Genomic DNA, 16,963 nt, shown 5'->3' on the forward strand with positions numbered 1-16,963 from the left:
GATAGCGTGCAAAATAAATAGTTAACTGAAAACTGTTGAACACATATGTTTAATTCTATGTACAACTTTCCGAGAAATACAAGTTCGTAAACCAAATATAGTTATTAAAGAGGAACTTTTTCTTTTCTCGGAGAACTATCATAACTAAGTTACAGTTAGAGTCTTGTCCCAGTTTGTTAACGGGTGGGTATTAAGGGCAAACTCTTGTTTTCTTTATATGTATAGTTCCTGAAAGGTACAATATTCATTTGGATGCTGTTTCTGTATTTTTGCGTTCTACTGTAGACCCGTGAGAGATTCACTTGATGATATTCAGTTATATTTAAAGATAATTTTTATTATCTTCACAAGACCCTTTTATTCTAACACTGACACGATAAAAATGCCTCACATTTTCAGCCATCCTTTTGCTTCGTTATCTATACGCTTGTCATCACTTTTTTTTTCCTCCGAACTGCTTTCCAAGTAGAAAATGTATGAACGACCTTGAACACCTGCCCCTTGGTGGTTACAGCGGTCAACTGGAAGGTGATCTTGCCTATGGCTAGTCTCAGATTCCAGTCACGCATGCTGAGCCTCACGCACATCTCTGTAATTGAACCGACTAGTATGTTCTGTAGTTTTGGATTGATTACAGCAAAAGCAGACAGACGAAAGGTTCAACACTGTAGGTTACTCTGAACAAGTTCGGAATACATATATTAACTAGAAAATCACGAGATAACCTGCCATTTACCATTTCCAATCATGTATGGTTGATGCGATTAATTCAGCACCATAGGTTTTGACTCACGTGTCTCGTTGTATTATAGTCACTTCAAGAATAGCTCGCGGGTTTCAGTGACAGATGTTGCATATAGGAGGGTTTATTTGTTTTTGGATTTCGCGCAAAACTACACGAAGGCTATCTGCGTTAGCCGCCCCTAATTTAGCATTGTAAGACTAGAGGGAAGGCAGCTAGTCATCACCACCCACCGCCAACTCTTGGGCTATTCTTTTACCAACGAATTGTGGGATTGACCGTCAAATTATAACGCCCCACGGCTGAAAGGGCGAACATGTTTGGTGAGACGGGATTCGAACCCGCGATCCTCAGAGTACGAGTCGAACGCTTTAACACACCTGGCCATGCCGGGCCATCATATAGGAGGGCAAGACCAGTTTTACTAGCCTCTTGCACGAACCTTCTCGAAACCTCTTTCGTTGGATATATTGAACACACACGTGGTTCAAATTTAATACAGAGAACACACCAGGAAACCAAATAGTACATGCACACTGCCAATAACCTAATGATGAAGTTGAGCATTGATGAGTGATTGGAAGTTTTATATTTTTAAAGTCAACAACATTGACGTATCAGAATTATTAATTATTCATTTTTACTCACTTCACGAGAATATAGTTAGGGATTTTTTCATTGTTGTTATGGTTCCTCTAAGGAACAAAACAAATTCGGAAGTTTAAATTCACACTTAAAGTTCACATTCTCAATTCTGAAACTGTACAGTATTGTCTGTGTTATTCTAAACCGGAGCATACCTACGTGTGAAACTGTACAGTGTTGTGTTTGTTACTCTAAACCTGAGCATGCCTACATGTGAAACTGTACAGCATTGTCTTTGTTACTCTGAACCGGAGCATGTCTAAGTATGAAACCATACAGTATTATCTTAGTATTCTAAATCGGAGCATGTCTAAATGTGAAACTGTACAGTATTGTCTTGGTATTCTGAACCGGAGCATGTCTAAATATGAAATTGTACAACATTGTCTCAGTATTCAGAATCAGAGTACGCTTAACTGTGAAACTCTAACAGTATTGTCTTGGTTTTTTTGAACTGGAGCATGCCTAAATGTGAAACTATTGTTTTTAGTTTTCTGAATCAAAATTATGCCTAAACGTGAAACTGTTACAGTTCCTGAGTTGTCTTCACTCTGAGTTCCTGATGATGAAATATGGTTAATTTTTCTCATTTTGCAGTTGAAACGACCCTTCATTCGTACATTTGTATATTATCTCGCAATAGATACATATTTTTAGACAATTAAAGAAGCTTTTCTTGTACAACAACTCAAGATACATGTTTTTGTTTATAATTATCATCTGCAAGATGTTAAGATTTTCATGGCATGATATACTTAATTACAATGAGCAGCTCGTGATTAATTAACCATATGTGCGTGTCTTTACTTCCTTTATAATGTGTTTAAATTTTTCACACATTTGAAAATGGAAAATATAATTGCAACATGACTAACCTGACCCCTTATTCCATTATTATGACGTAAAACTCCTGCTTACGTCAAAGTGCCAGTGATTCACTAAAGAGTTTATTCTTTGTTTGTTTGTTTGTATAAAATATTCGACGATCGTGAAAGGTCGTAACAAGAATCACTATCGAAATAAATTAAAACAAGAGTGAATCCTTAATAGTCGCGGCTGTAATTAGATCTCAAATCGATCAAGAGATGGTGTTGGGCTAAAAGTTTGTACCTAAACAACAACAACAACAAAAACAAGCAACAACTTAGAGCCATTCTATGAACCGCTATGCGGCGATTAAAATTTGGACTAATACCTAATACTAATACGTAAGAGCCAGCTGCTCAAACTGCAACTCTTGAAAGTCGAAAGTTTATCTTCTTATAACTCATAACGTACATTGATTAATTAGATGAACATTTTATCCAATAAATCATTGTTACTTACTCGTGTTAGAGATCCGTTGATTAGCTCCGGGTTTCACTACTTGCGCCATCTGTAAAATAGTTACTCTTTGTCATGAAAAAAAAAAAAATATATATATATACATATATTTCCAGAAGGATATGAAAATACATTGTTTTCTTTCTCATTACTCATCCCTTCCTCCCAAAAAAAGAACACAGACACAACATCTGAGAAAAGACCAAACTATAAAACTACATAAACAAGGTGGACAGACGAGAAATGTGATGTCCGTAAATATATTGTCAACATACTGAAAGTAGCTAGCGAACTTGAATTTGAAAGATGAAATGAAGACGATTCTACAAATGAAATTAGGGCTGTCCATAATGCTCATGGAAGCACAACGGTAAGCTCTCGCGAGCTCATCATACTATAATTAGCGGTTCGATCCTCGTGGTGGACACGGCTTAGTTACTACCCTTTGTGCTGAAACAGAACAAACAGTTTTTTACGTCTTTAATTCTTAGGAGGAAAGAATTTTCACAAGATTGAAAACAAAAATATATGTGTGTGTTCGTTTTGTTGCGCAGCGTCTTATTAACCCCCCAACACGCCCCCTGTGGCGAGAAGAAGAAATAAATCACGAAAAGCCGGTTTGTTTAGTACAGTAAACCTAACTCTCCGCCAGTTTCCAGTAAGAACGTGCTTTGCAACCTTAGGTTAACACTCTTCTGTCTCTGCTACATCCTGACCATGTTTGGTTAAATAGTGAAATTGTTCAAGGTTGAGGTTGCTAGTATGACGTCATTTCTTATTATGTCAGAGGTGTGAGAGAAGTTGCGTCTCGCGCGTCATAAAACAGAATAACTTTTAAATAATGTTCCCCATTATTCATGCATATTTGAGTTTAAATTGAATTATTATCAGTGAAAAAAAAAACAGCCAAAAAGTATCGTACATAATGTTCGATAAACAACTTCTATATAATTAAATCTTCAAATAACTAATTTACGATCGCCTTAGAAGGTCAGAACGTTGTCCTCTGCTTTTTGTTAGTAAAAGTATTTAATACCAGCCGTCCCGAGATACATTTTTACTTCAAGTGGGTTTCTCACCATCACGAACTATTTTCTTAGTGTTACTGATTTTTAAGCAATATATTACTTAGATGTAAATAAAACAAAAGTTTTTTTCTTGACAGTGAAAGATTGTTCTGTGAATACCGCAGGTACTGAACTCCGGATTTATTATGTTTGTTTATTTTTTTATTTCGCGCAAAGCTACACAAAGGCTATCTACGCTAGCCCTCCCTAATTCAGCAGTGTACGACAAGAGGGAAGCCACTAGTCATCACCGCCACCCGCCAACGCTTGGGCTACTCTTTTACCAAAGAATAGTGGGATTGATCGCAACAATATATAATGCTCTCACGACTGAAAAGGCGAGAATGTTGGTGTGACGGGGATACGCACCAGCGACCTTCACATTACGAGTCGAATATTTAGTCACCTGACCGTGCCGGGCCCTCCGGATTTTGATACTGGCCTGGTATGGCCAGGTGGTTAAGACACTCGACTCGTAATCTGAGGGTCACGGGTTCGAATCCCCGTCACTCCAAAAACATGTTCACCCTTTCAGCCATGGTGGCATTATGACGTGATGGTTAATCCTACTATTTGCTGGTAAAAGAGTAGCCCAAGAGTTGGCAGTGGGTGGTGATAACTAGCCGTCTTCCCTCTAGTTTTACACTGCTAAATTAGGGACGGATAGCGCAGATAGCCCTCTAGTTGCTTTGCGAGAAATTCAAAACAAACTAAACCAGTTTTGATGCTATAAGTCCTAAGCTTATTGTAAGCCACGTAATAACAATATAAATATAAAATAGAAGCATAAATAAAATGAGCGAACAACTGACCATTAAAGCACTACATTAAAACAAATATTTACGAAAGCAAAAGCTGGAAGGAGATCTTAACAACAAATAACAATACAATGGATTTTTATAGAACGACTAAAATCGCTGGTGTCATATTTACAGCGTTGTAAACACATTGTTCTTTAATAATCCATTCAGTATTTGATTACATTTTTGATAGATTTCTCTTAGTCACGGTGCCCCTTCGATCCAGCCTTTCATATAACATACATATATAAACCTATACCTAGACTGATCAGTAGCAGTAAAGCAAATTTCGAGTCATCGAAATCAGTAAAAGTTGGGATTTTCGGCTCTCCTATCATCCATTAAACCATTTCTCAATCAATATAACTTTATATAAAAGTTAAGCACACCAGCGAACATGTTCTCCCTTTCATATATGTGGACGTTATAAAGTTTTGGTCAATTCCATCATTTGTTGATTAAAAGCAGTTGGCGGTGGATGGCATTATTAACTAACTACTTTATCTCTAGTCTATTGTTTCTAAATTAGGAATGGTTAAATAATATATTCTTCGAGCAACTTTGCGTGAATGACAACAATGTGGGTTTTCTTATGGCAGAGACATATCGGGCTGTTGCTGCATCCAGTGAGGGGATCGAACTTATGATTTTATCGTTGTAAATCCGAAGATTTACCGCTGTCCCACCGTGGGACAGGAAGACAACAAACTAACAAAAGCACATTTTTAAACTTTAAATTTTTCTATCACAATGAACTTATTACGAGGAGAGGGGTTAGTTTGATTCATATTAAGTTCGAGGAATTCAACAACAATTTGCGGACGTCTCAAATACGCACGTATTTTCTGAAGTAAAGTATATGGACAAATCAATCCTTTTCAAACTATCTAAGTTGTTTTGAAATTTACCGGATTAGATGGTGTTCGTTATTATATACTGAATATTTTAAATAGCACGGCCTTTAAAATCCTTCTTGCTTCTAATAAACCTAAACGTTCAAAGTTGAGATTTGTCTAATCACAGTATTTGGAATCACAGAATGTTTTGAAATGCTTCAAGTACGCCAATATTTTAGTGATGAGTCACTTCAGTTTGGATGGCTTCTAGCTTTGTACGAACGGAAATACCCCGGAGTAATAATTAAAGGCTATGAGCCTCAGTTCTGGGTTTATTAAAAGGCGTGTATAAATTTAATAGTAAACAACATAATTATATCGAATGAAAATGAGCGAAGCGTGGTCTAATTGTTAGCTTGTTGGACTGTAGATCTGAAGTCCATGGTTTGTGTCTCATTTCCAAAAAAATGTGTTTTACACTCTGGAACTGTCAGTGCGTTATATTACAAAAATCAGAGTTAACAATCGGTGTTCTTGACTAACTGCCTTCACTATAGTCTGAATCTGTTAGTTAAGTATTAGGAACGACCATCGCAGATAATCCTTCTAAGAGTATCAAAAAACTGAAACGAAAAATATTCAGTTGTACCTATTTTTAAAAAAAATCACCTGTAATTTTTCAAGATAAAGCATAAATGTTTCGTTTTTTTTATTTTTGGTTGTTGACACACAAATTTGTATCGAATGTAGGTATAAAACCCAGAATTGTAATATTTTAAGCTCTCAGTTTTACCACTAGGTTATCGGGACTAGACAAATAGTAGAGATTTGTTTTTGGAATTGATTATTCAACTCTTCCCTGGTGCTAAACTGGAATATTGTGCAGAAGGTTTAATTTTTGCTTTAGTGCAAAATTACACAATGGTCTATCTGTGATACGGATCGAACCTCGAATTTTAACGTTATAATCCTCTAAGCTCGCGCTCAGCCACTGGAGGACTAAGCCGTTTAATAAAAGTCTACAAATAATTGGTTGGTGTTTTCCTAACAGCAGTAAATGAAGAGCATTTCTTAATCTTGAACATCATTATAACTATTGTTCACAAAGCGAAGATTTAGGTTTATCTTTAGCGAACAAAACTTTGTGAACAAGTACTTTAATGTGCACTTGTATTAAAAAAACACACTATTATTTTAAGAAATATAATGGCAGAAGAGTTGAAACCTGTCAAAATAACTAAAATAATAATTAGGAAACAGTTTGCAAAATCAGTGTTGTCATATCCCTACAGTTTAGATTATAGTTACATAACGATTCCTTTATATCTTGTGGTGACCAATATGACCAGATGACTACTTTATTATTTAAGGACACTTTCTGAAACTGTATATCTTACCTGAACCTAGAAATATTCCGTATCATTATTAACCTTCTAACTCCTATCCAAAAAGAGGAAAAGAGGAAGTCTTATGAATTCTATACAATGGATATTGCACCTTTTTTCTTGTAAATACCTTAACAATATAGAGTTAACGATGTGTCTAATTGTAAAGCATGAATAACAATAAATGCTAAGCATTTCTTTATTGTTTGTTCCCTCTGTAATTGCTATCCGCATGATGAGTCTGGCAGGATAAATATATAGTGTCTCGTGTTGCGTTAAGACCATTTCAAATGTGAACATTTCTAGAACAATGTGAGGAATTTATACTTGAGAAATAACTTTAATGATTGATGGTAAATAGCGGGTAAACTATACATGCTCTGAAAATATTTAGATGCAACAAAAAATGCAATGAATAGCGACATTTATATATTAAACGTACATGTTGACGAGAATTAGGCGTTGCTTGTCAAATGTATAAGTGAAATAATAATAAATTTGACATTAAATGAACTCTGTTTGCATTTTCCATTTGTGCGCGTGAAATCAACAATAATGAAAATTGTATCGCCGCTAAGCTTTCGTGAAATTAATAATAATATTTGTAGTGATGCTAAGCTTTCGTGAAATTAATAATAATATTTGTAGTGATGCTAAGCTTTCGTGAAATTTATAATAATATTTGTAGTGATGCTAAGCTTTCGTGAAATTTATAATAATATTTGTAGAGGTGCTGAACTTTCGTGAAATTGATAATAATATTTGTAGTGTTGCTGAACTTTCGTGAAATTTATAATAATATTTGTAGTGTTGCTGAACTTTCATGATTGGTACTAAAGCTGTGTAAATTAACGAGAGTAAACTTGAGTGACAAGTAGGGAGTGTCATGTTGCTTAACTTACTTCCACAGATATGTCAGTAATATTGTATTTTGCTTAAATTCAGTAAGAATCACAAAAAATAGCATTTTAAAATTTTATAACTGAAATGTACACGCTTTAAAATGTGTACCGTGAAAAAAAATGTCACATATAAAAAAATCGGGGCCGGGCATGATTAGGTGCTTATGGCGCTCTACTTGTAATCTGAGGGTCGCTGGTTCGAATCTCCATCCCACCAAACATGCTCGCCCTTTCAACCGTGGAAGCGTTATTATGTTATGGTCTATCCCACTATTCGTTGGTATAAGAGTAGCCGAATAGTTGACGGTGGGTAGCAATGACTAGCTGCCTTCCCTCTAGTCTTACACTGCTAAATTAGCGAAAGCTATCACAGATAGCCCTCGTGTACCTATGCGCGAAATTCAAACAAACAAATCGTAAATGTTAAACTCTACCGGTTTATTTTTCAAGATATTTGTGACAGATTCACACGTTCTGAATGTGGTTTACCGGTAAGTTTAAGGACTTAAGCGCTAAAACTGAATTTCGATACCCACTAGCGCAGTTAACTCGTTGTGTAGGTTTGAGCTTTATCACAAATAAATAAATTGAATAAGTCGCATCTTTTAGACTGATAACTTGTATGTTATACACTGAAGAACTTTCATCTTGTGGCGTTTATTTTCAAAACCAAGTTTTATTGGTTGTGAACTTTTGTCTATTTCTTATCAATGAATGAGTGTGTGCATGTGTCAAAATTATGTAATTTGATGCAGTAAATTCAAAACTTATTTTATTTGCTTGGAATTTACTAAAGAACAGCTTCTCTGAACTGGACACAGTCGTGTTTACCATTTGAAGTAACAAACCACAAGTTACGTCATACATAAGCTTTAGTGAAAACAGAGTGTGATGTGCTGTACAGATTTGATCGAATAGCAGTGGCGAAGTTAATCACGTCTTGCCTCCGGGAAGGCTGTAAGACTTGATATTTTTTATGACCACGCCTGACGTTTGGTTTAGTTTTCTCTTTTGTTCGGTTTCTCACAAGAGGATAAGAGTCATCGCAATCCTGTTCCCTGGCGGGAACAATTACAGTCAGATCACACAATAAGATACCTTGTTCGGCTGGTTCAACCCTGACTTCTAAGGGTTGTCAGCTGGAGCCGCCAGTCTAGCTGCTGTCTTTATTTTTTAAGACATTTAACATGTTAGAATATGTTAGAATTTTCCCACAGAACAACACCAGAGTAATCTGTGCCAATAGTCAATAATTTTAACTGATAGACTAGAGAAACGGTAGCACACACAGTTAGTCCTTGCCATTATCAAATATCAGAAAAAGGGACGCAAACCACAAACCTCAACATATACAGTTCGGATTCTCTAACCTCGAGGCCAGGGCATGGCCCTTCAACGTATGTTACCCTTCAGTTACTGGTTCTAATTGTTCGCTACAATGCTCAATATTTTACAGTGAATTCCTTTACAGGTTGCTTTTACTCATGAATATATATATATATATATATATAACAGAAGTAATATTACATCATGGTAACCAGTGATGCTGAATTACGAAATAATTATCCCCCTCACACACTCCCTAAAAGAACAGCAAATTATTGAACTGGCTATTTCATATGACTATCTTATTTACTATTTAATTATATGCTCTGAATAGAATTATTAGGATATTTTTCTCTGAATCGGTATAAGCAAGCTCATTGTGGCGCAACAAGCGCTTCGTACGTCATAAATGATGCATCAAACAATCAAACTGCTTTCTGGAACACGTTCTCATTCTGGGGTAAGCTACAACTACTACGCTGTAGGTAGGAATTTTATACCAACTGCAGAAATTCGTACTTATCGTGTATGAATTAGCTTTATCATTTATCCATGGAAAAATATTTAAGTAAGTCTGGTGCTGCAAAGGAGAATGTGTTGAATCAAAAGCAAGGAATCAAACGAGAGTACAAAAACGAATACATCGAATACGGTTTTATCGCTTTGGAATCGGAACATTCTCAATTACCATTCTGCCTATTCTGCAATGCAGCTTTATCGAACGAGGAGCTTGTTCCTAGCAAACTGAAGAGACACTTGGAAACAAAACATTCAGCTATGAAGGATAAACCAAGAGAATACTTCAAGAATCTCGCGGCTCAACAACATGAACAATCAAGGAATCTTATGAACTACATGAAGCTGCCCGAAAAAGGATTGATTGCAAGTTATAAGGTTGCTCAATTGTTGGCAAAACGCAAAAAAAAAACTCATACGGAGGCCGAATCAGTCATTGCGCCAGCGTTAGCAATCATCGTTGAAACTATGCTTGGATTGGATGCCGCCAAAAAGGTTAAGCAAGTTCCACCGCCCAATGACACAATTTCGCGCAGAATTGTAGACTTGTCATCGGATTTGAAGAATCAAGTTTGTGAACACTTCGAAGCTCCTGAAGATGAATTGTCTCTGTTATGGTCTCTTGAAGTTGATGAATCTACTGACGTTAGTGGAAAAGCTCAAGTTCTGGCTTTTGTTCGATTCAAAAAAGATGGAAAAATCGTAAACAAATACTTATTTTACAAATATTTAAAAAGTACAACGAAAGGCCAAACATTTTCGAGTTAGTGAATGAAAACATTTTGCTCTTCAAATTACATTGGAATAACTGTGTCTGCGTTTTCACCGATGGCTGTTTTTCAATGTAAGGAAAAAAGAAGGGATTCTTCACTCTGGTGCGCCAACAAAATCCAAACATCAGGATTGTTCACTGCATGATTCACAGAGAGGATCTCGCCTCCAAATCTTTGCCGAAAGATTTGCAGTCTGTTGTGAATCAAGTTATTCAAGTGGTGAATTTCATCAAGTCTCGGCCACTTCAATCTCGACTTTTCTCTCTTCTCTGTGAGGCGATGGATTCAGACTACTAAAAGCTACTGTATCACACTGAAGTTCGATGGTTTTCGAAAGGAAAGGTGTTAAAGCGTCTTGTCCAACTCAAAAAGAAATTACTTTCTTGGAGGTTGAGGAAGCAGGTTTTGAATTTTCTTTTCATGATGAGATCTGGTGACTGAAGGTTCAATTTCTCTCCGACTTGTTTGACAAATTAAATTCTCTGAACTGAAGTCTCCAAGGACCATCTGAAAACATTATTACTGCAACGTCTAAACTGAAGGCCTACGATGAAAAGGTGACGATGTGGAAGAATAAGATCTCGAAAGGAGTCCTTGATTGTTTTCCTTCTGTTAATGAATGTCCGTCAAAGAAGAAAATTGTCCCTCAAATTTTGAACACATTAAGCGACTTACAGTCCGCACTAAAACATTACTTCCCATCACTTGCTGTCGACGAATATAACTGGGTGGCCTATCCATTCTGAATCAACGAGACAACCAATCTTACTACTGAGGAAGAACAGCTCATTGATTTACGAAACGACAAATTTTATCAGTCATTATTTCCCGAAAAGAGCTTGGATGAGTTTTGGATCTCCATTTAAAATTCATATTCTGCAGTCAGTTCAAAAGCAGTTGACGTTCTGCTTTCATTTGCATCTTCGTGGTTTTGCGAAATTGGATTTTCAGCATTGATTGAAATTAAAGCCAGAAAGAGAGAGAGGCTTCTTACAGTCGATGATGAAATGCGAGCTTGTTTGTCTACGTTAGAGCCTCGCTTCAATTTGATTTGCTCTCGGAAGTAGGCACAAGTCTCACAATGAAAACATATGTAAAAATAAAAATTTTTGGTTTTTCTACTACACCATAAAATCGTTGAATAGCCTTAGAAGGACACTCACGACCAAAGCAAGCGATGGTATTGTTAATGTACAGATGACATTAATATCGCTTGCTTTGGTCGTGATTTTCGTTCTAAGACTTTTAACGCTTGCCGTATAACGTGTACCTAAAAAAATCGTTATGGTTTTCCAGGTGTGCCGCGAAAATTTTCAGATTGTCGTAATGTGCCGCAAGTCACAAAAGGTTAAGAACCACTGGTCTAGCATTTGCTGGGGTTCTTCAAAGAAAGACTGTTACTCCGTAAGAGGCTGCTAACCCCTTGTAATACTAACACTACGGCACTTCCATTTGTTATACAGAGCGCCGTCTACGAAACAATGTTCCCTGAAAACAAAAACATGTTAGTTCAGAATATTATGAGACGGCAACGTTGAAACTTACACATGAAAGGCGCGAAAGTTTGAGACCACTTCCAGCTTCCACTAACATCTCGGTGTTGTAAAATAAAGACGTGTAAACTCACATTAAATAACAGAGCTTTATTTTCAGCTGACAACTATAGTTTTTATCTATTAATATATTAAATTTCGTCAGTTTCGCTTTGCACATCACCCAATTGACATCTGTGTGGCTTTGGGCACTTTGTTTTTATTTGTAGAATAACTGTTACCAGTTACTATTAATTTTCAAAATAACAAACAGTAAAAACAACACAAAATAAGTCTAGTAATGAAACACAGGATAGTCCAAAATTATTTTTCCTATATTAAAATTTAATAATTACATAACTAAAGAAATACAACCATACAGTTTTTAACATCTTGTAGCCCAACTCAAACAGTTTTTATTGACACATCAATAGACTTCTAATTTTGCATTATTAATTACTTTCAGCACGTCTAATCTAGTTCACTCCATGTTTGCTGCAACAGTTACAGTGGTAATGGTATCCATTATTCTGAGATGTTTGCTATAGGTGTGCTATACACGATGATATCCTTAACATACCCCCAAAGAAATAAAAAGCCTAGCGGAAGTGTGGTCTGGTAAACACGAGACCCACGGAATTGGCCTACCCTAACCATTCCATTGCATTAAACCTTTTCTAGCACGGTTACCATTTTATGGGGTAACACTACCCATTGGGTTGAAAAATACGCACGCACCACCCCTTCACAAAACAGTATAAACTGTTTGAATTGCGCTAAAATATATTGAAAACTGCATGATTGTATTTCTTTCGTCATTTAATTATTAAATTCTAAAAAATAAATGATAATTTTGGGACAACCTGTACAGATTAATCACTTTATCTTTTGATTCAGAAATGTACAGTAACAGTCAAACATTTCAGTACTTCGTTTTTGCTAAAGCATCAAAACGACACTGGAAAGATTCTAACTCAGTAAACAAAGATAATTTGACTTCACGCCATCTTGAAAAAATGACCCAGATCTGAAAACATGGCAACATAAACAATAACAACTTCAAACCAGAGATTTCAATAAATGTTAATAGTTTGAAAGATTGCAATAGATAAAGTCATAATAATGTTAAAAAGAGATGAAAAAACAACAAAGCAACTTACCAGACAAAGATATAATGGCACCCAGTACGTCTTCATATTGCCTGTGAATAAAAAAGTATGTTAAACAAAGAACGAAATGGATTACATACATCTGTGTGCTAAACATACATCAATTCCTGGATTATGACTGGCCTCTATATAGTATAAATAATTTTCTTTACCAATCATATATATATATACATATAGTATAATCATAATATGTACATATTGTTTTTCATTTAGGCAGAAATATTTATTACGCCTGGCCCGGCATAACCAGGTGGGTTAAGGCGCTCGACTCGTAATTTAGGGTCGCGGGTTCGAAACCCGGTCGCACCAAACATACTCACCCTTTCAGCCGTGGGGGCGTTAATGTGACAGTCAATCTCACTATTCGTCAGTAAAAGAGTAGCCCAAGAGTTGGCAGTGGGTGGTGATGCTTAGCTGCCTTACCTCTAGTCTTACATTGCTAAATTAGGAATGGCTAGCGCAGATAGCCCTCGTGTAGCTTTGCGCGAAATTCAAAAAACAAACGAACAATCTATTATGTACCCGCAGTAAGTTTATGGTGGTTGGATATCACTGTCATGGTTAGTAATCTAATCGTTTGTTTATTTTTAATTATCATTTTATTTATTATTGTTAATGTTGGACCTAAAGTTTTTTTCAACAGGTCAGAAGTTCTCCGCTAGGACACCAATAACTTTAAGGAATTACGACGCTAAATTCCGGGGTTCGATTTCTCGCGGTAGACATAGATAGCCCACCATAGCTTAACTCTAAAAATAATAAAAATGTGAAGTTCATTATATCAGTGGTAGGGTATCTAGGAACAAAGTTATTTCGTAAGTTAAAAAATAATATTTACAACACGATAATTTAATGACTTAAAGCACTTTGAAATGTTTATATAAAAAGTAATTATAAAAATACCTCTGTTTTTAAAACACTGTAGTTGTTTCATGTGTGGATTAAAATTTTGTTTAAACCTTTACCTCTTATGGAGGTTTTGAGATAGTGGCTAAACTTTCCTGCCTTGTGGAGTGTTTGTAAACAGTGGCTGAACTCTTGTCTTATGGGGGTTTAGAAACAGTGGCTAAACGTTTCTGTGTTATAGAGGTTTTCTGTGTTAAGTGGGTTTGGAAAACATTAGCTAGACTCATCTGTCTTGTGGAGTGTTTGGAAACAGTGGCTAAATCTTTCTGTCTTTTTGCACGTTTGAAAATGGTGGCTAAACTATTCTCTCTTAAGGGGATTTGGAAACAGTGGCTAAATCTTTCTGTCTTTTGGCACGTTTGAAAATGGTGGCTAAACTATTCTTTCTTAAGGGGATTTGGAAACAGTGGCTAAATCTTTCTGTCTTTTGGCACGTTTGAAAATGGTGACTAAACTATTCTCTCTTAAAGGGATTTGGAAACAGTGGCTAAACTCTGAAACGGCCATTTGAATAAGCTATAAATGTGCCTACAGTTGAAAATTATGGGTGTGGTGCAGAAATATGCTTCCAAAGACATTTTCATAATTATGATGGAAATTTAATTCGTTTTTAAACAATTATTTTTTCAGTTTTGTTTGCTACTACATCAGACTTCTGTTAGCACTATTAAAAGTGGTACATATGTTTGTTAGAATTTTAAATTGTGTCCTAACGTTAACGGCTTTGTTGCGTTCGAAAATCTTGTTCGACCAAAATGAGCATTCTATTCTACCATTAGTAAACTACTAAACTAATGTTTTAAAGCAAGGAAATACAGTAGAGGTCAATTTGATTTGTTGATTTGGGAGAAAGTGACAATGTATAACTTCCATGTTCGGATCAAGGAGTTTCTATTTTCACTTTTCGTACAACATTATTAACATACGAATCTTTAATTATGTTGTTAATAGTAACTTCAAGGGTCTACTAGTTGTAATGTATGTGGAGTTAAGTAGTTTTTGTGGTTAGTATGTCCGCTCTCTTCTTGTTAGTTTCGTTTCACTTGTAGTAGAATTGATGTTTCGTCAAAATCGTATATATTTTTTCAAATAAGCGTTGAGATATGATTCAGTTTAACGATTTACTAAAACAAAAAGTAGTTCTTAAAACAGAACTAAGTAGCTTCATCTGATGGCCCTGGCATGGCCAGGTGGTTAAGCGCTCTACCAGTAATCTGAGGGTCGTAGGTTCGAATCCTCTTCACACTAAACATGCTCGCTCTTTCAGCCGTGGGAGCGTCAATTCCACTATTCGTTGGTAAAATAGTAGTCCAAGAGTTGGCGGTGGGTGGTGATGATCAGCTGCATTTCCCCTAGTCTTACACTGCTAAATTAGAGACGACTAGCGCAGATAGCCCGCGTGTAGCTCTGCGCGAAATTCAAAAACAAACAAACTACATCTGATAAGGAAAACCCGTGGATCCAAAGTAATAATAACAATAAATTAAAGACAAAGTTCGATTTTAATAAGAAAGGTTAGTTTGTCTTTTAAAAACTCTTTGGTTATAGGGTTTCGTATTTTTACATTAGTTTGGAGTTTTACAATGGATAAGAAATCTTTTGTACTCTTACCTTTTGTTTTCTTAATAAAGGCGTAATCAAAGTATTCCTTAGATTGATCAAATAATAAAATATGTTAAAGACAATAACTGTCGAAATTTAGAGAAAACAGCGATACATCAAACCACTGAAGACGAATGAGTGTAGTAGTTTGATAGGCTCGATTCACTGAACACAGGACCAACCTGTTTCCACAAACTACGTCGTTCCTGTATGAAGACTTGTTCCTTGACTAATTTCTCACATGCCAGTTCTCATTTAATACTCCACTCACTGTCACGTGACAGAGTTAGCTCTACTTTCTTTTCATATCGAACAGTGAATTCGAATTTTAAATCGTCTTTCCAATGAGACAGTTACATCACAATCCTGGTCACACCTGAGTACGACGTTAAGTAAGATGATTGATAAATATGTTTAAGACAGAAATAAAGTTAATTATATGCAAGTTTGTTTGTTTTTTCATTCTCAATCGTTTCTGTATTGTTGAAATTACTACGTTTCTTTTATAACTCTGGTTTTCTCCGCGTGTGATTTTCCGGATTCACAATTTAGGCGATGGATGAACTGAAATAATAAACCCGAGAAAATTCGAGCCCGGTGGTTAAGGCACTCGACTCGTAAACCGAGGGTCACGGGTTCGAATCCCCTTCGCACCAAACATGCTCGCCCTTTCAGCCGTGGGGGCGTTATAATGTGACGGCTAATTCCACTATTCGTTGGTAAAATATTAGCCCAAGACTTCGCGGTAGGTGGCGATGATTAGCTACCTTCCCTCTAGTCTTACACTGCTAACTGAGAGACACCTAGCGCAGATAGCACTCGTGTAGCTTTGCGCGAATTTCAAAGACAAATAAACCAACAAACCAAGAAAGTGCCGCTAAAGGAGAATAACATAAACAGGTTTTAGTAATGACAAGAGGTAAAAGTTTGATTTTAAGCGATAAAATGTTACTGTAGATAATAAATTAACCCTAAAATTTATAAAAGACACTTGTTTAGTTTACGATACGTAATAAATCTCACATATTCCTTTTTTTGATGTTCTTGAAGCTTTCACATCATTATGACAGGAATGAACATTTGAAGGCAATATTCATTTAAAGTTTCATATTGTTATAAATCTGCACAATAAGCTGTTTGTGATTTATACAAAACAGGGATGGAGCCTTGATTTCAATTGTTATAAGCATACGAGCTTTCCGCTAAGCCACCAAAAAGATACTGTTTTGTGTTAGTTATTATTATTAAATAAATTTATTCTAACAAACTTCAGAACTTAAATTTTTTGAACAACCAAAATTAGTTTTTAGCCATTATGCAAACACGAATAAAATTAAATTATTTTTAGCATAATTATAAGGTAAAGTTTTACGTTAGGCTCACAACCCGAATAAGCCATTGCAATGTTGGTGAGCAGATGAAAAAAAAAATTACGTTTA

General features: G+C 35.9%; 1 protein-coding gene across 1 annotated transcript in view; it reads right to left on the reverse strand.

Moving 5' to 3' along the window:
- Positions 1-15,755, reverse strand: part of LOC143237802 (cuticlin-1-like) — a 43,385-nt gene extending 27,630 nt beyond the window's left edge. The window contains exons 1-3 of the mRNA XM_076477407.1: positions 15,534-15,755; positions 13,008-13,048; positions 2,714-2,762 (exon numbers count right to left, since the gene is read on the reverse strand). Coding sequence (XP_076333522.1) covers positions 2,714-2,762; positions 13,008-13,043 — 85 coding nt within the window. The 5' untranslated portion in view covers positions 13,044-13,048; positions 15,534-15,755. The remainder of the gene's footprint in view (positions 1-2,713; positions 2,763-13,007; positions 13,049-15,533) is intronic.
- Positions 15,756-16,963: the final 1,208 nt, after the last annotated feature.

This window comes from Tachypleus tridentatus, chromosome 13 (assembly GCF_004210375.1).
Source record: "Tachypleus tridentatus isolate NWPU-2018 chromosome 13, ASM421037v1, whole genome shotgun sequence".
NCBI lineage: Eukaryota > Metazoa > Arthropoda > Merostomata > Xiphosura > Limulidae > Tachypleus > Tachypleus tridentatus.